Raw genomic sequence first — 24,984 nt, forward strand, 5'->3', positions numbered from 1 at the left:
ATATGTACATCCCATGAAGCTCAGAGAATACCACACAGGCTAAACATGAAGAAAAATACACCCCATCATATATTGCTCACACTATTGAATGCAAAGGAAAAGGAGAGAGTTCTGAAAGCTGCAAGAGAAAAGCAATGTGTTATGTACAATCATAAGAAACCATGCTTGCAAGAAGGTAGTGGGTTGACATACTTAAAAGTGCTGAAAGAAAACAACTGCCAGCCAAGATTTTATGTTTGGTGAGACACTTTCAAAAAATGAAAAAGATATTAGGGTATTCTCAGATAAACAAAAGCAGAAGGAGTTAATTACTTAAAAGCAATGCTAAAGGGCATCCTTCAGACTGAAAGGAAAAGACACTAGGCAGTGGTTCAAAGCAGCATAAAAAAAAAAAAGAGGCCTGTGGTAAAGGTAACCATTTGAGTAGTTATAAATGCCAGTATTATTGTATTGTATTGTTTAGTTAGTAACTCAACTTTTTATTTCCTCTAGGTGCTAAAATGCAAATGCATGAAAAGTAATGATATATCTATATTTTTGGACATTATGTACCAACATATAAGTGGTAATAAATAAAAGAAAAATTGGAAGGACAGAGGAGTACAGGAAAAGTTATGTGCATGCTATTGAAATTAAGTTAGTATCAAACTAAATATGGTTGTTATATTTTTAGAATGTTGAATTTTAGCCCCATCAAAACCACAAGGAAAACAGATGAAAATATATCCAGATAGAAATGAGAAGAGACTGAATATGGTACAATATACAAAAAGCAGATAAATAAAAATAGGCATTAATGGACGTGAGGAACAAAAATGGTATAAGACTTACAAAGGCTAAATAGCAAAATGGCAGAAGAAAATCCCATATTATCAGTAGTGACTTTAAATGTGAATGTATTAAACTCTCCAGTCAAAAGACAGAGACTGTGAATGAATCTTAAGAGCTGTATTTTGAATGAAATGTCAGAAACAAAAAGATAAATGTCATGCCTCAATCATATGGACTAACTGCAATGTAAAAATTTGGTGAACTAAAGTCAAGAGCGTGGGTTATCAGGTTGAGGCTTATTGTAAATGGTCCTAGATTGTAAGCTCTTATAGCAGTCACATCTATTCAGGAGGTGTTAACTATTAATTCTTAATTCTGAGATACTTTTTCCCAGAAACTTCAGGTACACACTTCAGGTGTCATTTCAGGTGACACCTGAGACTTAGAGCTCTGGAGCTGTGAAAGTCAGCTTTACCCTATACAGTAACTATTTTAAAAGTTGAAGAACAGATCAGACTATGTGTAGAGATATGAAGGAAGCTGATCTGGATAGGATTAAGGTAGAGGAGAATACAGGATTAAGAACAATATTAAAACTTCAACTTCTGTGTGAGACCAAAGGGAGAGATGTTTATCTGGTGCAAAATTTATATTTGGGTAGTGCATTACCTAATTTAACTAGTATGGTCAGTTTAATTGAACACCATAAGTACACGGAATCTTGAATAGGGCATGAGATTTTGTTGGTTTGTCCAGGTTAGTGTGATGCCCCAATAAATCTCAGAGTGATTTGTGCAGTGAATAAGGAAGTAGTTGCAAAGTCCCTTAGGGACCTGGGGAGGAAGGAGGAAATATTCAACTTCCTCATTTGGAGAACTAATGATATTCCTGCAAGTAGTGGAGACAACCAAATCAGCAGGCTGAGCCCTTGATCTTGGGTTTCACCCCTATGAAACTTATTCCTGCAAAGGATAGGATAAGCCTACTTAAAGTTATGCCTAAGAGTCACTGCCAGTGAGCCTCTTTTATTGCTCAGATGTGGCCTCTCTTTCTAAGCTAACTTAGCAGGTAATCTCACTACCTTCCATCCTACCTGGGACATGACTCCCAGGGGTGTGAATCCTGGCAATGTCAGACAGAACTCCTGGGATTCACTGGACCTGGCATCATTAGATTGAGAAAGCCTTCTTGACCAAAAGGGGGGAGAGAGAAATGAGACAAAACAAAGTTTCAGTGGCTGAGAGATTTCAGACAGAGTCGAGAGGTTATCTTGGAGGTTATTCTTATGTGTTACATAGATATCCCTTTTTAATTTATGATATATTAGAGTGGTTAGAGGCAAGTACCCTCAACTGTTGAGCTGTGTTCCAGTAGCCTAGATTCTTGAAGACAATTGTATAAGGATATAATGTTTACAATGTGACTGTTACTGTGTCCTGATGCTCCTCATATTCAGGGTATGGACAGATTAGTAAAAAGATATGGATATAAATAAATAAATAAATAATGGGGGACAAAGGGCAAAATAAATTGGGTAGATCGAAACACTAGTGGTCAATGAGAGGGAGGGGTAAGGTATATGGTAGTTATGAGTTTTTCTTTTTTAATTTCTTTTTCTGAAATGATGCAAATGTTCTAAAAAATGATCATGGATAATACACAACTATGTGATGATATTGTGAGCCATTGATTGTATACCATATATAGAATATATCTGTGTGAAAATTTCTCAAAGAAAAGCAGAAATTGGCAGACTTGATATAAAAGTATGATCCAACTATAATCTGTCTGTAAGAGGTTCACCTTCAATTCAAATATACGAGTAGGTTTATGGTGAAAGTATGAAAAAAAAACCAAAATGTCTTGCATGTAATAACCAAAGGAGAGCTGGGGTCACTAAACTAATATCAGATACAATAAGTTTTAAGTGATAAACAGTTACAAGGGACAAAGATGGTCATTGTATCTGAAAAAGGTGACAGTTGATTAGGAATATGTAACACTTAAAAATATATATGCATCTAACAGCAGAGCCCCAAAATATGTGAAGCAAATACTGACAGATTTGAAGGGAGAAATTGACAGTTCTGCATTAATAGTAGGAGACTTTAACACATCAGTCTCAGTAATAGACAGAACATCTAGTCAGAAGATCAATAAGGAGGCACAGGACTTGAATGATACACTAAAGAGACTAGACTTAACAGACATACATATATATAATACTACACCCAACAAAAGTAGAATACACATTTTTCTTAAGTGCACATGGATCATTCTTCAGGATAGATGATATGTTGAGTAATATGAGTCTTTTCTTTGAAAAGATCAATAAAATTGACAAACTTTTAGCTAGAGAGTGACAAAGAAAAAAAGAGAGGATACATATAATATAATGAAAATCATAAATAAATAGGGGGCATTAATATTGACCCCACTCAAATAGAAAGGACATAAGAGGATACTGTGAACAATTGTATGCCAGTAAATTAGATAACCTAGATGAACTGGAAAAATTCTTAGAAAAACACAAACTACTGACATTGACTTAAAAAAATAGAAGATCTTAACAAACCCATTGTTAGTAAAAAGATTAAATCAGTAATCAAAACTCCCAACAAAGAGAAACCCATCTGTACAGGAAATTCTACCAAAATTCCCAAAAGGCTTAACTCCAGTACTGCTTAAACTCTTCCAAAAACTCCTTAACTCATACTTCAAGGCCAAACTTACTCTCACTCTCATTTCAAATTCAGATGAAGATAATCACAAAAATATATATACATTGATATGTCTCATGACTATACATGCAAAACTCCTCAACAAAATAGTAGCAATCCAAGTACTATGGCATATTAAAATAATTATACACCATGATCAATTGGGATTTATCCTTGGCATGCAAGGTTGGTTCAACGGAAGAAAATCACTTACTATAATATCCCACTTTAACAGAATGAAGAAAACCCACATGATGATTTCAATTCTTGCAGAAAAGACATTTGACAAAATACATACTCTGTCTTGATAAAAACAAGTAGAGCACTAGGAATAGAAATTTCCTAAACATGATAAAAGGCATGTTTGAAAAGCCACAGCTAGCATTCTACTTAATGGTGGAAGATCAAAAGCTTTCCCTATAAAATATGGAATAAGGCAAGGATGTCAACTGTCACCACTGTTATTCAACATTGTATTGGAAGTTCTTGTCTGAGCAGTTAGGCAAGAAATAGAACTAAAAGGCATCCATATTGTAAAGGAAGAAGTAAAACTTTCTCTATTTGCAGATGATATGATCCTATATACAGAAAACCTAAAAAAAACCTACAACGAAGGTCTTAGAGCTGATAAATGAATTCGGCAACATGGCAGGGTACAGGCCAATCTAGAGTTTTCAAAAGTCAGTGGTGAGGTGGGGCAAGATGGCAGCATAGTGAGGTGTGGAATTGTTTGTCCTACAGAGCAGTTAGAAAATAGCCAGAAATGGTACAGAACAACTTCTGGGGGAAGCATCAGTGACCAGACACACAGCATACACCAGTCTGGATCAGGTGGAATGGTAGAGACCCCATACAGAACTGTAAGTCACCCAAGCCATGGAGGCCTGTGCCCCTCCCGCGCAGGCACAGCAGGCTTGTTCCTTGAAGGGAAAGGCAACAGACTTTACTAGCAGCAAGGGCTTAGTTAAAAAACCAAGCTCCAATTGTGGAATTAATTAACAAATTCTGACTACTGAAAGTAGGCCCTCAGCACAAATAAACCTGGAATAAGCACTAAAGGTACTAGGAATTTTTGCCCTAGCAGAAAGGGGGCAGAGCTGACGAGAGAAAAACTAAAAGAAAGAAAGAGGTTTTTTTATTGCCACAGCATGAAATTCTGGAACAGGGTTTGGCCCCAAGTAAAGGGGACACATAGAGCCTGGAGATAGAACCACATAGGAACTTAAGCTCTTGATTGACAAACCCGAGGAGCAGGAGCCTGGCTCTGAAAAGGTTTTATTATTATTATTATTATTTTACTTTTTTCTACTCCTTAACAGTTCATTAGATAAAACTGGAAACACTCTTAGGCTCCAGCACTGCCCCAGGCAAGGGTGGAATTAAACTTGTTTGAAAGACTAAGCAACTAGTCAGGTGACAGGAGTTAATTCCCAAAAGGTTATATCTTCCCTAAGAGAAAGGTAGGGCCCAGCTCAAATGCAATCCCTCCTTCAAGGAATTCAAACCCCAGTAACTGGAAAATTGAAACAATTAAAGCCATCCTACAACCTCACTTCTGTCTCAGCCATGCCCCCAGCAGCAAGAGTCTGCTAATATTAAAGGCACCACATCACTTTAAGCTGGTGGGATGCTGCAGGTAGACAAGTGCCACACGGTGGGCAGCACAGGAAAAGGGCAGAGTCTAGAGGCTTCATAAGAAAGTCTGAAAACTTGCTGGGTCTCACCCTTAGAGAAAACTAATGCTGGCTACTCCATTCTCCTAGATATGGGGATGTCCAGTCTGGGAAAATCTGACTGAGGTCTATATATCTGAGGAGATCTTCCTCAAAATAGAAAAATAAAAGACACCATGTAGGGAAAGCAAGAAACAGAAAAACAAGAACTAAAATATTCTGATAAGTTAAACAGAACCTATGTAGAGGTCTGGAATAAGTTGAATTGAATGTCAGAGAACAGATAGAGAACAAAGCCATCTGGCAGGAAAATCCTAGGTAAAAGAATGAAAACAACCTCCAAAATAAACTAATTAAGGAAATCAAATGCCCAGACACCATCAAAAAATAACAAGTCATACTAGGAAAATTGAAGATATGACCCAGTCAAAGGAGCAAACCAACACTTCAAATGAGATACAGGAGTTGAAACAGCTAATTCAGGATGTTAAAAAAGACATGGAAAATCTCATCAAAAGTCAGCAAGTTGAGGGAGGATATAAAGAAGACATTGGGTGAACAAAAAGAACTCAGATTTTGAAAAAAAAAATCATAGAATTTATGTGAATGAAAGACACAATAGAAGAGATGAAAAAAAAAACTGGAAACCACAACAATAGATTTGAAGAAGCAGAAACAAGGATTAGTGAACTAGAGGAGTGGACATCTGAAATCCGACACACAAAAGAAAATATAGAATGGAAAAATATGAGCAGAGTCTTAGGAAATTGAACGACAACATGAAGCATATGAATATACATGTTGTGGGTTTCCCAGAAGGAGAAGAGAAGGGAAAAAGAGGAGAAAGACTAATGGAGGAAATAATCACTGAAAATTTGGGGTGTGTGAAGTGCAGCACACCCCAAACAGAATAGATCCAAATAGACATACTCTAAGGCACTTGCTAGTCAGCTTGTCAAATGTCAAAGACAAAGAGAAAATTTTGAAAGCAGCAAGAGAAAAGGAATCAATCACATACAAGGGAAACCCAATAAGACTGTGTGTAGATTTCTCAGCAGAAACTGTGGAGGCAAGAAGGCAGTGGTATGATATATTTAAGATTCAAAAGAGAAAAACTGCCAACCAAGAATTTCATATCTACTAAACTTGTCTTTAAAAATGAGGGGGATTATGTCCAGAACCTAGGTTTTTCTTTAGCACATAATCTAACTCAACCTATCTGGATATATCATCTAAACAATCCAAACACAGGGAGCCCAAAATAAGAGAGAACCTTTAATCCCATATAGCTTGATGTAATGCCTGAATACATCCCAGAGTATTTAAATAGATAATCAAAAAGTATTGGCTAAATTCCTTGAAGGATGGGAGAAAAATTATGAAACTGTTAAACTTTACCCCAGAGAAACCCCAGATACTCTGCAAAACATTAGGTACACCCAAATCAATAGGCCAAGACCTTGCTTGATCTTGAGGCTTGCTCCTGTGAAGCTTATGCATGTAGTGGAGAATCTTCGCCTACCTGTAGGTATGCCTAAGAGTAATCTCTGGAGGACCTCTTTTGTTGCTCAGATTTGGCCTTTCTCTCTCTAAGGCCAACTCTGCAAATGAAACCATTGTCCACCACCCCCTACATGGGACAAGACATCCAGGAATGAAAGTCTCCCTGGTGGCTTGGGAGAGGATCCCCAGGGATGAGCCTGACCCTGCAACTGTGGAATCAACAATGCTATCCTGACTAAAAGGGGGAAAACAAGTGCAACAAATAAGGTATCAGTGTCTGAGAGAATTCAGATAGAGTCGAGACCTACTCTGGAGGTCATTCTTATGCATGCACCAGTGAGGCATTACTATCTAACTTGCCAAACCCCAACCAAAACCATACCTGCCAATCCTATAAAATACCTAGGGCATTTATAAAATTCTACAAAGTTTCCATGCACTAGGGTAACTCTCCAAAACCTACAACCTCCAGATAGATCCCTGGACCAGATAAGTCCTGAAATGTAGAGGGTCCTGCCCTTACAGAACATCAACCAGTTCCATTCCCCTATCCCATATTGTCGACAGTCCCTTCTAACATTAAAATGAATGGGCATTGCCCAAATACCTCTAAAGAGGGGGAGAAAGATCAAAGGTATGGTGGAGTTGTACAGAGAAAGTTGGGTTTAACCAATGAGTATGAGTGCTGAATTATTATACTGTTATTTCTTTTAGCCTTCAGTACCTTAGAGCAGCTAGAAATTAAAACCTAGAACTATGGAATTGTAACCCATACCGAACTCTAAAATCTGTTCTTCAACTAATTGTTACAAAGTTCTTTGGAATTTATTGCTTTTATTTATATATGTTATTTAAAGAGAAGGAGGAGTATACAGAGAAGATACTCATACAATGAGTATGACTGCTGAATCATTATATTGATATTTCTGTTGGTCTCCAGTGTCTTGGAGCAGCTAAAAGGAAAAACAAAAAATCATTGAACTGTAACCCATACCAAACATTAAAATCTGTTGTATAACTACTTCTTAAAATGTACTTAGAAATTTATTGCTTTTTAATATATATTTCACAATAAAAATGTTAAAAAATGAGGGGGAGGTAGAGTAACATATTGTCAGACAAACAATCACTGAGAGAATTCGTGACTCTGCAAGAAATACTAAAGGGAGCACTACAGGTAGATAAGAAAAGGCATGAAAGGTCTAGAGAAGAGTGTCGAAATGAAGACTATCAGTAAACACAAAAAGAGAAGAAAATTAGATATGACGTATAAAATCCAAAAGACAAAATGGGGGGAGAAAGTACTGCCTTTACAGGAATAACATTAAATGTTAATGGAATAAACTCCCCAATTAAGAGACATAGACTGGCAGAATGGATTTAAAAACAGGACCCATCTGTATGCTGTTTACAGGAAACCCATTTTAGATCCAAGGACAAAAATAGGTTGAAAGTGAAAGATTGGGAAACGATATTTCATGCAAACAACAATCAGAAATGAGTGGGAGTAACTAAACTAATATATGAAAAATTGGTCTTCAAATATAAAACAAAAGAGTCAAAGAAGACACTATGCATTAATAGAGGAACAATTCAACAAGAAGTGCATAAATATTTATGCACCAAGCCAGAGTGTTCCAAAGTACATGAGTCAAACACTGACAACACTGAAGGAAGAAACAGACACCTGTACCATAATAGTTGGAGACTTCAATTCCCTGCTCTCATCAACAGATAGAACATCTAGATAGGGGATCAATAAGGAAACAGATAATTTGAATAATATGATAAATGAACTAGACTTAACAGACATTTACAGAACATTGCACCCCACAAAAGCAGGATACACATTTTTCCCAAGTGCTCATGGATCATTCTCAAGGGTAGACCATATACTGGGTCACAAAGCAAGTCTCAATAAACGTAAAAAGATTGAAATCATATAAAACACTTTGTCGAAACATAATGGAATGAAGTTGGAAATCAATAACAGGTAGAGGGCCAGAAAAATCACAAATATATGGAGGCTAAACAAGACACTCTTAAACAACCAGTGGGTCAAGAAGAAATTACAAGAGAAATCAGTAAATATCTTGAGGCAAATGAAAATGAAAACACAACATATCAAAATTTATGGGATGAAGCAAAGGCAGTGCTGAGAAGGAAATTTACTGCCTTAAAAAACTATTAAAAAAGGAAAAAGCAAAAATTGAGGAATTAACTGTTCACTTGGAAGAACTGAAGAGAGAACAGCAAAGTAACCCCAGAGCAGACAAAAGGAAAGAAGTAATGGAGATTAGAGCAGAAATAAATGAAATTTAGAGCATGAAAAAAATGGAGAAAATTTAAAAAAAAGGACAGACATTGGTTGTTTGAGAAAATCAATAAAATCAATAAGCCCTTAGCTAGGTTGATGAGAGAGAGAGAGAGAGAGAGAGAATGCAAATAAATAAAATCAGAAATGGAATATGAGATATAACCACTGACCCTGTAGAAATAAAGATGGTAATGAGATGATACTATGAGCAACTATATGCTAATAAACTAGACAATGTAGATGAAATGGACAACTTCCTAGAAACGCATGAACAACCAACATTGACCTGAGAAGGAATAGACCTTAACAAACCAATCATAAGTAAAGAGATTGAATTTGTCATCAAGAAGCTCCCCCAAAAAGAAAAGTCCAGGACCAGATGGCTTCACATGTGAATTCTACCAACCATTCAAGAAAGAATTATTACCAATTCTACTCAAACTCTTCAAAAAAATTGGAGAGGAGAGAAAGCCATCTCATTCATTCTACGAAGCCAATATCACCCTAATACCAAAGCCAGACAAAGATACTACAAGAAAAGAAAATTGCAGACCAATCTCTCTAATGAATATAGGTGCAAAACTCCTAAAAAATACTGGCATATTGAATCCAACAGCGCCTTAGAAGAATTATACACCATGACCAAGTGAGATTTATTCCAGGTATGCAAGGATGGTTCAGTGTAAGAAAATCAACTAATGTAATACACCATATCAACAAATTAAAACAGAAAAACCACATAATCATCTTGATTGATACAGAAATGGCATTTGACAAAATTCAACATCCTTTCTTGATAGAACACTTCGAAGGGTAGGAATAGAAGGGAACTTCCTCAATATGATAAAGGGAATATATGAAAAACCCGCAGCTAACATCATGGGGAAAGACTGAAAGCTTTCCCTGTAAGATCAGGAACAAGACAAGGATGCTCACTGTCACCATTGTTACTCAACTGTGCTGGAAGTTCTAGCCAGAACAATTAGAGAAGTAAAAGAAATACAAAGCATCAGAATTGGAAAGGAAGAAGTAAAAATCTCATTGTTTGAAGATGACATGATACTATGTTGAAAATCCTAAAAAACTCCAGCAAGGCTACTAGAGCTAATAAATTAGTCCAGCAAAATTTCAGGGTACAAGATGAACACCAAGAAATCAGCAGTGTTTCTGTACACTAGTGATGAGTAATCTGAGGAGGAAATCAAGAAAAAATTTCAATTACAATAGCAACCAAAAGAATCAGATATTTAGAAATAAATTTAACTAAAGATACAAAAGACTTATACACAGAAAACTGTAAGAAGTTGCTAAAAGAAATCATGGAAGAAATAAATGGAAGCGTGTACCAAGTTCATGGATTGGAAGACTAAATATAGTTATGTTGATTCTACCCGAAATAATTCATAGATTCAATACAATACCAATTAAAATCCCAACAACTTACCTTGCAGAAATAGAAAAAAGAACAACCAAGTTTATTTGGAAGGGTGGGGTGCCCCAAATAACTAAAAATATCTTAAGAAAAATGATATGGGAGGTGTGGTAGAGTCAGTTCTCAACTTGACCAGATGAAGGCACCTAGTTCTCTTGCTGTAGACATGAGCCAATGGTATGTGAGCCTCATCTGTTGCTGATTACATCTGCAGTCAGCTAGCAGGCATGCCTGCTGCAATGAATGATGTTTGAGTTAATTGGCTGGTGCTTAAATGAGAGAGCGCAACGTAGCACAGCCCAAGTAGCTCAGCATACCGCATCTTAGCACTTGCAGCTCAGCCCAGGCCTTGGAGATGCAGGAAGAAATCACCCTGGCGAAAGTTGTTAGAACCCAGAGGCCTGGAGAGGCCAGCAGAGACCATCCTGTGCCTTCCCACGTAAGAAAGAACCTCAGTGGAAAGTTAGGTGCCTTTCCTCTGAAGAACTAACAAAAATAAATTCCCTTTTATTAAAAGCCAATATAGTATGTATTTTTTTGTTACTTTTTCTATAGTGATGCAAATGTTCTAAAAGATGCTCATGGTGATGAGTACCCAACTATGTGATGATATTGTGTGCCATTGGTTGCACACCAGGTGTGGACTATATGTGTGTAAAGACTTGTCAATAAAAATATATATTTAAAAATTGCCTAGAGGGATTCAAAAGCAGATTTGAATTGGCAGAAGAAAGAGGCAGTGAACTTAAGGATAAGATATTGAAATCATTCAGTCTGAGGAGCAGAAAGAAGAAAGAATTAAGAAATCTGGACAGAGCCTGAGAAAACTGTGGGACACCATCAAGCTACCATTCTACACACTAGGGAGTCCCAGAGGAAGAAGAAAGCCCCTTTCAGAAAGGGGCTGAAAGACTATTCAAAGATAATGGCTGAAAACTTCCCAAGCTTAATGAAAGACATAATATACACATCCAAGATGTTCAATGAACTCCAAACAGGGTAAATCTAAATAATTGGCTTACACCATGGCATGTTATAATGAGACTGTCAAATGCCAAAATAAGGAGAGAATTCTGAAAACTGCAAGAGAGAAGCAACATGTCACATACAAGGGAGCGTCAATGAAGTTAAGTGCTGATTCCTCTTTGGAATTCATGGAGGCAAAAAGGAAGTGGGATGACATTTATTTAAAGTCTTGAATGCAAAAAAATTGCAAACCAAGAGTTCTATATTTGGCAAATTGTCTTTCAAAAACTGAGGGAGTTCTTCACCACTAGACCAGCCCCACAAGAGATGTCTGATGATTGAAAGGAAACAATAGATCCACGCCCTATGAAAAAATAAAGGTCTCCAGTGAGGGTAATGACATGAGTAAATTTAAAAGCCAGTACTATTGTATTTTTTTGGTGTGCTACTCTTTTTACTTCCTACAAAATCTAAAAGGTAATTGCACACAATGTTATGAAAATCATGTTTTTGAACTCATAACATGTAAGTACTACATAAAGGTAGGCTGATTGAGGGGTGTGAAGGAACATAGCTTGTGTATGCTAGTAAAGTAAAGGTAGTATCAAAGTAAATGTGTTTGTTATAGATTTAGGATATTAAATTGAAGGTCCATCACAGTTACAAAGAAAATAACAGGGAATACTCAAGCACACAGAGACAGAAATTAGAGTTTAGGTTGCCAAGGACAGGAGGAAAGGGAAGTTAATTCATAATGGGTATAGCTTTTCTGTTTGGAGAGTTGGGAAATGGTCTAGTTTGCTAGCTGCTAGAATGTGATATACCAGAAACAGAAATGGTTTTTAAAAGGGGAAATTTATTAAGTTGCAAGTTTATAGTTCTAAGGCCATGAAAATGTCCCAATTAATGCAAGTCTATAAAAATGTCCAAATTAAGGCACCAACAAGTAGTTAACATTCATTCAAGAAAGGCCGATGGAGTTAAGGGTTTCTTTCTCAATTGAAAAGGCACATGGTGGACATGACGATGTCTGCTAGCTTTCTCTCCAGGCTTCTTGTTTCATGAAGTGCTCCCAGGGGCGTTTTCCTTCTTCATCTCTGAAGTTCTCTGGCTGTGTGGGCTCTCAGCGCTCAAGGATCTCAAGCTTTCTCCGAAATGTTTCCTCTTTTAAAAGAATTCCAGTAAACTAATCAAGACCCACCTGGAATGAGTGGAGTCATATCTCCCTCTAATCAAAAATTAATACCCACTGTTCTAGTTTGCTAACTGCCGGAATGCAATATACCAGAAACGGAATGGCTTTTTTAAAAGGGGAATTTAATAAGTTGCTAGTTTACATTTCTAAGGCTGAGAAAATGTCCCAGTTAAAACAAGTCTATAGAAATGTCCAATCAAAGGCATCCAGGGAAAGATACCTTGGTTCAAGAAGGCCGATGAAGTTCAGGGTTTCTCTCTCATCTGGAAAGGCACATGGCGAACACAGTCACAGTTTCTCTCTCGGCTGGAAGGGCACATGGCAAGCAAGGCATCATCTTTTACTTTCTCTCCTGGCTTCCTGTTTCACAAAGCTCCCCGGGAGGCATTTTCCTTCTTCATCTCCAAGGGTCGCTGGCTCGTGGACTCTCTGCTTCATGGTGCTGCAGCATTCTCTGCTCTCTCTGAATCTCTTTCTCCAAAATATTTCTTGTTTTATAGGACTCCAATAAACCAGTCAAGACCAACCCAAATGGGTAGAGACATGTCGTCCCTTAATCCAGTTTAACAACCACTCTTGACTAAATCACATCATCCAGGGAGATGATCTGATTATAGTTTCAAACATACAGTATTGAATAGAGATTATTCTACCTTTATGAAATGGTACTTATGTTAAAACATGGCTTTTCTTAGGGGGCATACTTCCTTTCAAACCAGCACACCCGCAATTGGGTACCCCGCATCTCTGTGGAGATAATCTAATCAAGTTTCCAACCTACAGTACCGAAAAGGAATTAAAAGAAGTAACTATCTCCACATTATGGATAAGAATTAAAACATGGCTTTTCTAGGGCACGTAATCCTTTCAAACCAGCACAGGAAAGTTTTAGTAATGGAAGTTGGTGAGGATCCCACAACATTGTGAATGAGTTTAAGTACATTGATTTGCATATTTGGGAGTGGTTGAGATGGGAAAGTTTAAGTTGTTATATGTTTCCACAATGTTAAAAAACACAACTAAAGAGACAATTAAATGAAATATATGATCCTGGTTGAGATCTAACAAGGGAGGAGAAAAGGCTTACAATGTCAAAGGACATTGTTTTGGAGACATATGAGAAAATTGGAATATAAACTGTAAGCTTTATATCAATGTTAAATTTCTTAGGCTAGGTAACTGTACTTAAGATTACACAAGTGAATTTTGTCTTAGGAAATGTACCTGGCACTATTAAGTGTTCAAGGAGCATCGTGTATACAAGCTACACTCAAGTGTTTGTTCAGAAAATGGATTGATAGGTGGCCAGGTAGACAGATGACTGGAAAGAATGATCTGGCAAATGTGGCAAAATGTTAATTAAAATATTGTTGGGTCTGGGTACTTATGGGGGCAGGGGCTATTGGGAATATTGGAGTCCTCCATATGGGGTTTGTATTATTATTTTTTAACCTGTTCTATAAGTTTGAGAAAATATTTCAAAATAAAAAATAATAAAACCACAAAAAATGTCAGTGGTGTTTCTGTATACAAGCAGTGAACTCTCTAAAGAAGAAATCATGAAAAAAATTTCATTCACAGTAGCAACTAAACTTAAAGAATCACATATCTATGAATAAATCTAAATGTAAAGTACTTGTATACAGAAAACTGCAAAACATGGCTAAAAGAAATCCAAGAAGACCCAATTAAATGGAAAGAGGCATTCCTTGTTCGTAAATTGGAAGACTAAATATTGAAATGTCAGTACTACCCAAAGCAATTTTATAGATCCAATGCAATCCCAATATAAATTCCAACAACCTTCTTTGCAGAAATGGAAAAGCCATTCATCAAGTTTATATTGAAGGGAAAGGGTCTCTGAATAGCTAAAGCCATCTTGAAAAAGAAGGATGAAGTTGGAGGACTCATACTTCCTAATCTTAAATGTCTTACAAAGCTACAATAATCAAAACAGCATGGTGCTGGCACTAGAATAGATATATGAACCAATGAAATTGAGTTGAGAGCTCAGAAATCAACCCTCACATTATGGCCAACTGATTTTTGACAAGGTGGTAAAAACCACTCAATTGGGGAAGAACAATCTTTTAAAAAAACAGTGTTGGGAAAACTGTATATCAAATGCAAAAAAGAAAAAAGAAAGGAGGAGGTGTTCTGGTTTGCTAGCTGCTGGAATGCGACACACCAGAGATGGATTGGCTTTTAATAAAAGGGGATTTATTTTGTTGGTTCTTCAGAGGAAAGGCAGCTAACTTTCCACTGAGGTTCTTTCTTACGTGGAAGGCACAGGATAGTCTCTGCTGGTCTTCTCTCCAGGCCCCTGGGTTCCAACAACTTTCCCTGGGTGACTTCCTTCTGCATCTCCAAAGGCCTGGTCTGAGCCGCAAGTGCTGAGATGAGGAATGCTGAGCTGCTTGGCTGTGCTACATTGCGTTCTCTCATTTAAGCACCAGCCAATTAAGTCAAACGTCACTCATTGCAGCAGATACACCTCCTAGCCAACTGCAGATGTAATTAGCAACAGATGAGGTTCATGTACCATTGGCTTGTGTCCGCAGCAACAGAACTAGGTATGCTCACCTGGCCAAGTTGACAACTGAATCTAACTAACACAGGAGGACACCTATCTAACACTACATGCAAAATCAACTCAAAATGGATCAAAGCTTAATATAAGAGCTCGAACTATCAACCTCCTAGCAGAAAATGGAGGGAAGCAATTTCAGGACCTTGCATTAGGCAAGTGTTTCTTAGATTTTACACCCAATGCACAAGAAACAAAAAGAAAAATAGACCTCATTAAAGGACCTCATCAAAGTTAAAAACTTTTTTACCTCAAAGGACTTTATCATGAAAGTGAAATGACCACCTACACAAGAGGAGAAAATATTTGGAAACCACATATTTGATAAATGTTTTATACCCAGAATATATCAGGAAATCCTTAAACTTAACAACACACCAACAACCAATTTAAAAATTGGCATAAGACTTCAATAGACATCTCTCCAAAGAAGATAGACAGATAGCCAGAAAGCACATGAAGAGATGCTCAGCATAATTAGCCATCAGAGAAATGCAAATAAAAACTACAATGAGTTATTATTTCACTCCCATTAGAATGGCTTCTATTGAAAAAAAAAAACAATAGAAAATAACAAGTGTTAGAAAGGATGTGGAGAATTGGGAACACTCGTTCATTTCTTGTGGCAGTGTTGCAGCCACTGTGGAATACAGTTTGGCAGTTTCTAGGAAAACTGAAGTATAGAGCTACCATATAATCCAGCAATCCTACTACTGGATATATAATCAAAAGAAATGAAAGCAGGGACTCAACAGATATTTGTGCACTGATATTCATAGTAGCATTAATCACAGTTGCCAAAAGATGGAGGCAGCCTGTTCTGGTTTGCTAGCTGCCGGAATGCAAAACACCAGAGACGGATTGGCTTTTAATAAAAGGGGATTTATTTTGTTAGTTCTTCAGAGGAAAGGCAGCTAACTTTCCACTGAGGTTCTTTCTTACATGGAAGGCACAGGATGGTCTCTGCTGGTCTTCTCTCCAAGCCCCTGGGTTCCAACATCTTTCCCCGGGGTGACTTCTTTCTGCATCTCCAAAGGCCTGGACTGAGCTGCAAGTGCTGAGATGAGGAATGCCAAGCTGCTAGGCTGTGCTACGTTGCGCTCTCTCATTTAAGCACCAGCCAATTAAGTCAAACGTCGCTCATTGCAGCAGACATGCCTCCTAGCTGACTGCAGATGTAATTAGCAACAGATGAGGTTCACGTACCATTGGCTTATGTCCACAGCAACAAGACTAGGTATGCTCACCTGCCCAAGTTGACAACTGAATCTAACTAACACACAGCCCAAGTGTCCATCAACCAATGAATGGATAAATAAAATGTGGTATATACATACAGTGAAATATTACTGAACTGTAAAAGGGAATGAAATCCTGATACACAAGGCAACATGAGTGAACTTTGATGACATCATATTGAGTGAAATAAGCCAGACACAAAAGGACAAATATTATATGATCTTACTGATTTGAAATGATTAGAATATATGAACACAAAGAGTGGGAATCTAGAGTATGGGTTATCAGGGGATGGTGTGGGGTTAGGGTATGGGAAGTTAAGGTTTAAAATATACAGAGGGTGGGCCACAGTGGCTCAGCAGGTAAGAATGCTTGCCTGCCAAGCCCGAGGACCTGGGTTCGATTCCTGGTGCCTGCCCATGTAAAAAAATAATAATAATAAAAATAAATAAATAAAATGCACAGAGATTCCTATTTGGAATGATAGAAATATTTTTGTAATGGATGGTAGTGATGGTAGCAATTAGCAGCACTAAAATATATATCTGAATATGATTATCAGGGGAAATGTTAGATTATATATATATATATATATATATATATATATATATATATATGTCAAAGAAATACATTTTAAAAAAATCTATGGAGGGTGGGCCATGGTGGCTCAGTGGTAGAGTTCTCACCTGCCATGCTGGAACCCTAGGTTCGCCTCTTGGTGCCTGCCCATGCCAAAAAAAAAAAAAAAAAAAAAAAAAAAATCCATGGAATTACGCTACACAAATCATGAATTCTAAGTTAAATCGTGGACTTTAGTTAGTAGAACAATTATAAAAATATGCTATCATTAATTGTAACAAATGTTCCACACCAACAAGGTGTTGGTGATGGGGTGGTCTATGGGAACTGTGTATTCTATGCATGATTGTTCTGTAAACCCACAACTTCTCTAATAAAGAAAAAAATTAAAAATACAAGAACAACATCCTAGTAGGAATGAGCACAGGTAGTGCCGAGATCTTGGATTCTAATACCCTTTTCTGATAAAAGGAACCAAGGCTAATTGGAGAATTGGCTGATTCTAGGACTGGGGCAGGAAATATACAAGATGGACCTGGTACATCTTGCAATGCCAGAAACTATGAAAGTGCTAAAAAAAGAAACAAATATATGACGGTGGTATATCAAAGGGACACAGGGGCCAACTGAAGGAACACCCAGTGGCCAAAGCTAGGGCAATTTGAGCAACAAAAAAGTAAGGTTGTATTGGATTATAACCCAAAGTACAAAATAAATATCCATGTTCCCATACCGATATAAATAAATGGTTGAATAAATAAATAAATGTAGATGAGACAAATTTCCTTTGCTAAAGAATTTCAGACTCTTTGTGTAGCTGCTCTGTCTTGTATGAGAAGGAGAATAAATCCCCACCCCTTAAGTGACTTCTTTCCAAAGAGTACCATACCATATGGGAAAGAGAATTAAAAACAAACAAACACAAAAAAACCAGCAGTGAAACTTGACAAACACTACCTCTGTCAGGCAATCAACATCAATATCAATAGTGATAAATTACATTGATAGATGTACCTTTGACCTCATAAGATGAGCATGGCACTTTACCTCTGTGATCTTCCTCCCCCCAAAAACCCACTACTCCTGTCTAATAATGAGAAAACATCAGAGAAATGCCAAAAAATGTGGCATCCTACAAATACCTGACTAGTATCTCTCAAAACTGTCAAGGTCATCAGAAACAAGGAAAGTATAAGAAACTTTCACAGGAGAAGCATAAGTAGAGGTGATAACTAATGTGGTATTCTGGATGGGATCTTGGAACAGAAAAAGACATTAGGTAAAAACTAAGGAAATCTGAATAAAGTATGAACTTTAATGAATAATGTGTCATTATTGATACATTAATTATAACAAATGTAGCATACTAATGTAGGATTTTATAAGAAACTGTAAAGGATTATATGGGAAGTCTATATTATCTTAGCATTTTTTCTGTAAATATTCTAAAAAATAAACTCTACTTAAAATACTATTTAAAATTGTTTCAAAAACATTAAATGCTTAGGGATAAATTTAACAAATTGTTTTCAATATGTACACTAAAACCCTCAAAACATTGTTGAGAGAAGTTAAAGACCAAATAAGTGGAGAGGCATACCATGTTCATGGATTGAAAAACTTAACCATGCCAAGTCTTTCTAAATTGATCCATATATTGAATGCAATCTTGGTCAAAATTGTAGCAGTCTTTTTGTAAAAATTTCTGATTCTAAAACTTATATCTAATCACGAAGGACCTTGTTAGTACAGCCAACACAGTTTGGGAGGGAAAAAGTTGGAGAACTTAAACTCCCTGTTTTCAGACCTACTATAAAGCTGTAGGAAGACAGTATGGACCACACTGATGTATATGACCAATTGATTTTCAACACGGGCTCCAAGATAAACCAATGGTGTTGAGATATGTTTTTTAAAAATGGTGCTAGAACAATTGGATATAAAAAAATATAACCTCAATTCTTATTGTACACCATACACAAAATTAAGTCAAAAGGGATTGTAAACCTAAACATAACTGTAAAACTGTGGAACTTCTAGCAGAAAATTTATAATAGATAAAGATTTCTACTAACTATAAAAGAAAAATATTAATATATTGGACTTCATCAACAACAAACTGCTGTTGTTTTAGAGAGAGCATTAAGGAAATAAAAAGGTAGGCTAGATTGGAAGAAAGTATTCATAATACATTTATCTGTCAAAGGACCAGAATATACAAAGAAGTTTTTTAAACCCAAAGATAAATGATAGCCCAGTTTTAAAATGGGGAAAAGATTTGAACCACTTTGCAAAAGAAGATATACAAATAATACTTAAAAAGGTGCTTAACAACACTAATAATTAGGATAATGCAAAATTAAAACAGAGAAAAATAAACACGAGATACTGTACATTCTCACTAGAATGTCAAAAATTAAAAAGACAATACCAAGTGTTAGTATTTTACTTTCCTAGGCTGCTCAAAGCAAATACCATAAAATGGTTTGGTTTAAACAGTGGGGATTTATTCACTCACAGTCAGAGTCCAGTCAGAGTTCAGGAAAATGTCCAAATCAAGGCATCATCAGGGCAATCCTTTCTTCCCAAAGACCAGATGTTATTGATCCCTGACTCTTCTGCCACATGGCTATGCACATGGTGGTGACTCCTGGTCTCTTCCTTCTTTTCTGGGTTCCATTTCAGCCTCTTCCTTCCTATAGCTTTCTCTCTCTTTCTCTGTATCATTTCATTTGTCAAGGACTTCAGTAATAGGATTAAAAACCATCCTAAATGAGGTGGGTCACAACTTAAGTGAAGTAGCCTCATCAAATGTTCCTACTTACAATGGGTCTACACTCACAAGAATGGATGAAATTTAAGAACATGTCTTTCTAGGGTACATACAGCTTCAAACCATCACAGTTTGATAGTATGTGAAGCACCTGGAACTCTCATACACATTGTCAGTGGAAATGCAAAATGGCATATCACTTTGGACACCAGTTTACCATTTTCTTATAAAATATAAATAAATTACCATATGACTCAGCATTTTAACTCCATTTTATCAAAGAAAAATGAAAACATAAGTCCAAAAGCAGACTTGTACACAAATGTTTGTAGCAGCTTTATTTATAATAGTAAAAAACTGGCCAAAAACAAATGCCTGTAAATAGAGTGGATAAACAAATTTTGGTATATCTATATAATGGAATTCTAGTCAGCAGTAAAAAGGAATAAAGTATTGATACATGCAACAATCTAAATGAATCTCAAAATAATTTATGCTGTATGAAAGGAGCCAGATTAAAATAAAAGAGTACATATTGTATGCACTTTTTAATGTAATTATGATAGAAAATACAAATTTATCTATAGTTATAGGATGAAAAGAGGGAGGAAGGAAAAGGAAGGATTACTGTGGGCCATGAGGAAACTTTTGATAGTGATGGGTGTGTTCGTTGTCCTGGTTGTGGTGATGGTGATGGCTTCATCGGTGTATACATATATTAGAACTTACCAATACCGTACACATTAAATTTCTGGTGTTAATTATATATAAATTATACCTTAATCAAGTTGCTTTAAAAAAAAGTTAATTATCATAAAGCTTTTCTTTTTCTCTTACGTTAACACCTTTCTTAGTGTATTCAATATGTCTGTCTATATATGTATTACTTTCAGATGAATCATTCCGGACTCGTAATACCAGTAGTGTTCCAACTTCCTTTTCTCCTAATACTCCCTTGCCAAGTACCTCCCGTGGGACAAGTAACCCAGTTGATCCAAAGAGCAATGGAAGCAAAGATACGCAACCACGGAAGGCTACCTTGTAAGTAATCATGACGTACTTCTACACCACTAAGTATATTATCCTGTTCTTTTCTCAGTGCAGATTTCTTCCCACTTGAATACTTGCCAAAGAATAGAATGTGTAATGAGGAAATGTTATAAGTTAAAAAAGATTATTATCATGAGACTCAGGGAGGCTAGATATTTTATATAAAATGTTATATATATGTCAAAGGCATTGTCATCTAAGGAATCACAAGAAACATTTAAATGTCTCCCAATAATATCTGAAATATCTTTTTCTCTGAAATGTTTGGATTCAGGGAATTTATCTCTTATAAACATTGGGTGTAATTTTGCATCTCTTTGAACAACTAGCTTAAGGACATGGTATTTAATTACTCAGCACTCAGAAAGAGGGGTCTAGTTGATGCCTCTTAAGAAATAAACTCCAATCTAAAATGCAGAGTTACAGGTCCAATAATGGGAGATTTCTCCAGACTATACTTGTGTTTTTCAGTCAAACATATAAAGGACCTTTATTCTTTCATTTGCTCTAAAATTCTTTTTTTATGTGCTGATTTCTACTTTGTTTGAATTATTGAAGTCGTTTCTTTTCACTTAAACATTTAGAAGGCTAGTACCATAAAAATCACCATAATGAGAGACCTCACCAAGGTAGAAATGATTCAGCCAAGATACTCAAATTGTAGTTTCAGAGTTACCCTTTCATATAGAGCACATGAAATTTCTAATCAGAAAAGAATTTAAATAGATTTCAGATTTTCTTTTAAATATATTTCATTTAATTTATGAACATTATCTAATATGGTTTCTCAAATGCATCTTTAAAGAAAGTCCGTGCTGGACTCTTTTTAAGGAACTGAACTATATTATAATTTATTCTGAATTTTAATTGGCCATATGTACCTACAAATACAGATGTATATACTCAACTTCGTTCAAAATTTAGAAACAAACATATTGAATGAAGCTTATTTTAGTTTGCCAGGTTGCTATGACAAATACCACACAATGGGTTGCTTAATCAATAGAAATTTATTGGCTCACAGTTTTGAGGCTAAAAAAAAGTCCAAAATCAATGTATTGGCAAGGCTCACTTTCTCCCCAAACACTGCACATCTGGTGTTGGCTGCCAGCAAGGTGTTGGCTGCCAGCAAGTCTTGGCAGGGTTCCTTGGCTTATAAATCTGCCACCTGTCACATGGTGATGTCCTCTCCTTTCTCCTTCTGTGACTTCTGGGTTATCTTTATAAGGCTTCCAGTAATCCAGAGTAAGGCCTACCCTGCTTCAGTTGGCCACAACTTAACCAAAAGTAAAATCTTCAAAAGGTCCTATTTATAATAAGTTCATACCCACAGGGATGCAGATCATGGTTAAGAGCATGTATTTGTGGGGCTACATAATTCAACCTACCACAGTCCACTTTCTGGATCCCAAAAAGACATCTTCTCACATGCAAAATATGTTCACCAATCCCAATATCTTAAAGCCTTGTCATTTCAGCAACAACTCTAAATATAAAGTCTCTTCAGAATTGATTATGGATATGGTTTGTCCTGGGGCAGAATACCTCTCTGTCTGTGAAACCTAGAGAACAGTTGTCTCCTTCCAAAATACAGTAATAGGATAGGCATAGAATAGACATTCCCTTTACAGAAGGGAGAAATTGGAAGAAAAACAGATCACAGGTCCCAAGCAAGTTCAAAATCCAGCAGGGCAAACTACATTAGATCTGAAAGTCTGAGAGTCATCTGTGGATTGATGCTTTATCCTCTAGCCCTTTTGGAGTGACAGCACTAACCTTTCCAAGTACTGAGGTACATGCTATCCCCAATGCTGGAGCCTAAGCCCCACCCTCTCTGAGCTCTGCTTAGTGCCAGCCTCACTTATTTGAAAACTGGGGCATAGACCCTCACCCTTTCTGAACACTAGGGTATCTAGTGAACACTTCTCAGACGTTGGGGAAGAAGGCCTGTCTCCTCCAAGTGCTGGAGCAAACCTGCCCCTTCCGTATGTGTGGATGGGCTGTCTCTCTTGGTCTGAGGAGATCTCTTCAGTCCAGGCCTTTATTTCCATGGTTCTACCCTTGAAGTAGTTTTTTCTTCAATTTGTCTCTGTTCTGTCCCTTTCAGTCTAGGCTGGCAGTATACTTCTGCATATATCTAATTTCCTTTGCTAAGGGTGGTTCAGCCTCCCCTTCATGAGGAGTCCTGTACTCTAGAAATTCACCTAGTCTCAAAACATGCTATCTGCATAGGTTGAGGACTTTCTTTTTTTTTTTATTTTTTATGTGGGCAGGCACCGGGATCGAACCCGGGTCCTCTGGCATGGCAGGCAAGCATTCTTGCCTGCTGAGCCACTGTGGCCCACCCAGGAATTTAAAAGTTATCCATTGCTGGGTTCTTTTGTGTTTAACAGTTCAACCCTGTTTATCTCTTTCCTCTCTACTTTTACTATGTATATAAGGAGGAAGGAGAAACCAGACCATACCTTCCACACTTAACTCGGAAATCTCCTCAGCTAAACATCCAAGTTCATCACGTACAAGTTCCACTTTCTATCCCATGTCAGAACACAATTTTACCAAGTTTTGTGCCACTTCATGACAAGGATTGCCTTTCTTCTAGTTTCCAATAACACATTCATCATTTCCTTCTAAGGCCTCATGGAAGTACCTTTAATGTCCATATTTCTACCAATATTCTGTTCGTGATGAAATATATTTTCTCTAAGATGATACAGACTTTCTCTACAGATCTCAATTATTTCTAAGCCCTCACCAAAGATACCTTTAACATCCAGTCTCTACCAACAGTCTCTTTACAGCAATCTAGGCCTTTTTTGTCAAGGAACTTAAAATTTTTTGAGCCTCTACCTATTACTCAATTCTGAAACCACTTTCACATTTTTGGGAATTTGTAATAGCTGCACCCCTCTTTCTGGTACCAAAAACTGTCATATTTAATGAGCTGCTATAACAAATACCACAAACTGGTTTGGGCTGAAATAACAGGAATTTTTTGGTTCACAGTTTTGAGGCAAAAAGAAGTCCAAAATCAAGATATTGGCAAAGTTCCCTTTCTCCTGGGGGTCTTTTGTATCTGGTGCTGGCTGCTTGCAATGCTTGGGGCTCCTTAGCTTGTGTATCTGCCTCCTATCTCATGGTGATGCACTTTCCTTTCTCCTTCTGTGACTTCTGGGCTCTCTTTATAAAGCCTCCAGTAATCCAGAGTAAGGCCCACCCTGCTTCAGATGGGCCACACCTTAACCAAAAATAACATCTTCAAAAGGTCCTATTTACAATGGGTTCACATCCATAGGAATACAGATTGAGATTAAGAACATATGTTTGTTGGGTTATGTAATTTAGACTACCACAGAGCCCAAGGAAAGAGTGAGAATATATAAATGAAAAAATAATAGTAATAGAAAAAGTAGTACTGATATTTCTGACTATAGTGTTGATGCAGAGGATGCTTTTAACTATATTGTTGAATGGGTTTCTCTTTAACATTTAAAAGCCATGAGTGTAAAGATGGGGTCGGGTAATGGTCTTGTGGAGAGCACTGCACATCATTGGGCACATCTCTGTAATGACAGGGCTGGACTCATGGGCCATCTTCCAAGGTGCCTTCCAGTTCTGCCCTCCTGAGACTTTTCCCCTCCATCACCCTGACCTTCTTTTCAAAAGATTGCTCTGGAATCCTTCTATTGAAGAACATGTTTAATGACACCAGAATGTAATTCATTTTGTTCTCAACTTATTTTTTCTAAATGATGTAGGCATTTTGAAAGTAAAGACCATTAAAACCTAATATATTTATACTAGTTTTCCTTTATCCCAAATTATTATCTTTCTCTGTTCCTTTATTTTTAGAGTATGTTTTTTCTTTTTATAGACTGATTTTTTTCTTGCTTGGTGTATGTGTGTGTGTAAAATGAATTCCTTTAAAAATTGTACCTGGAAACACTCTAAACAAATCATCTCAGGTTTGTTTCTTCTTTTCTGAATATTCTAAAGAAGATGTCATGTTGGTCTCAAAGGAGTTTTTTTATTTTTACATGTAACTGCATATGTAAGTCCGTAACTACATTCCCATACAATATGGTTCTAATTTGGACTTTCTCATAAATGCACACTGCCACATAGCTGAAGTAGGTGATTAATACCAACATTGGTCTTTTTCTATGAAGTATTATTCAA

General features: G+C 36.8%; 1 protein-coding gene across 9 annotated transcripts in view; it reads left to right on the plus strand.

Moving 5' to 3' along the window:
- PPP4R4 (protein phosphatase 4 regulatory subunit 4) overlaps window positions 1-24,984 on the plus strand; it is a 190,244-nt gene that overhangs the window by 154,749 nt on the left and 10,511 nt on the right. For all 9 annotated transcript variants that reach the window (XM_077123440.1, XM_077123432.1, XM_077123436.1 and 6 more), the window contains one exon: window positions 20,649-20,796. In XM_077123440.1, the coding sequence (XP_076979555.1) occupies window positions 20,649-20,796 (148 nt within the window). The remainder of the gene's footprint in view (window positions 1-20,648; window positions 20,797-24,984) is intronic.

Source organism: Tamandua tetradactyla, chromosome 12, assembly GCF_023851605.1.
Source record: "Tamandua tetradactyla isolate mTamTet1 chromosome 12, mTamTet1.pri, whole genome shotgun sequence".
Classification (NCBI taxonomy): domain Eukaryota; kingdom Metazoa; phylum Chordata; class Mammalia; order Pilosa; family Myrmecophagidae; genus Tamandua; species Tamandua tetradactyla.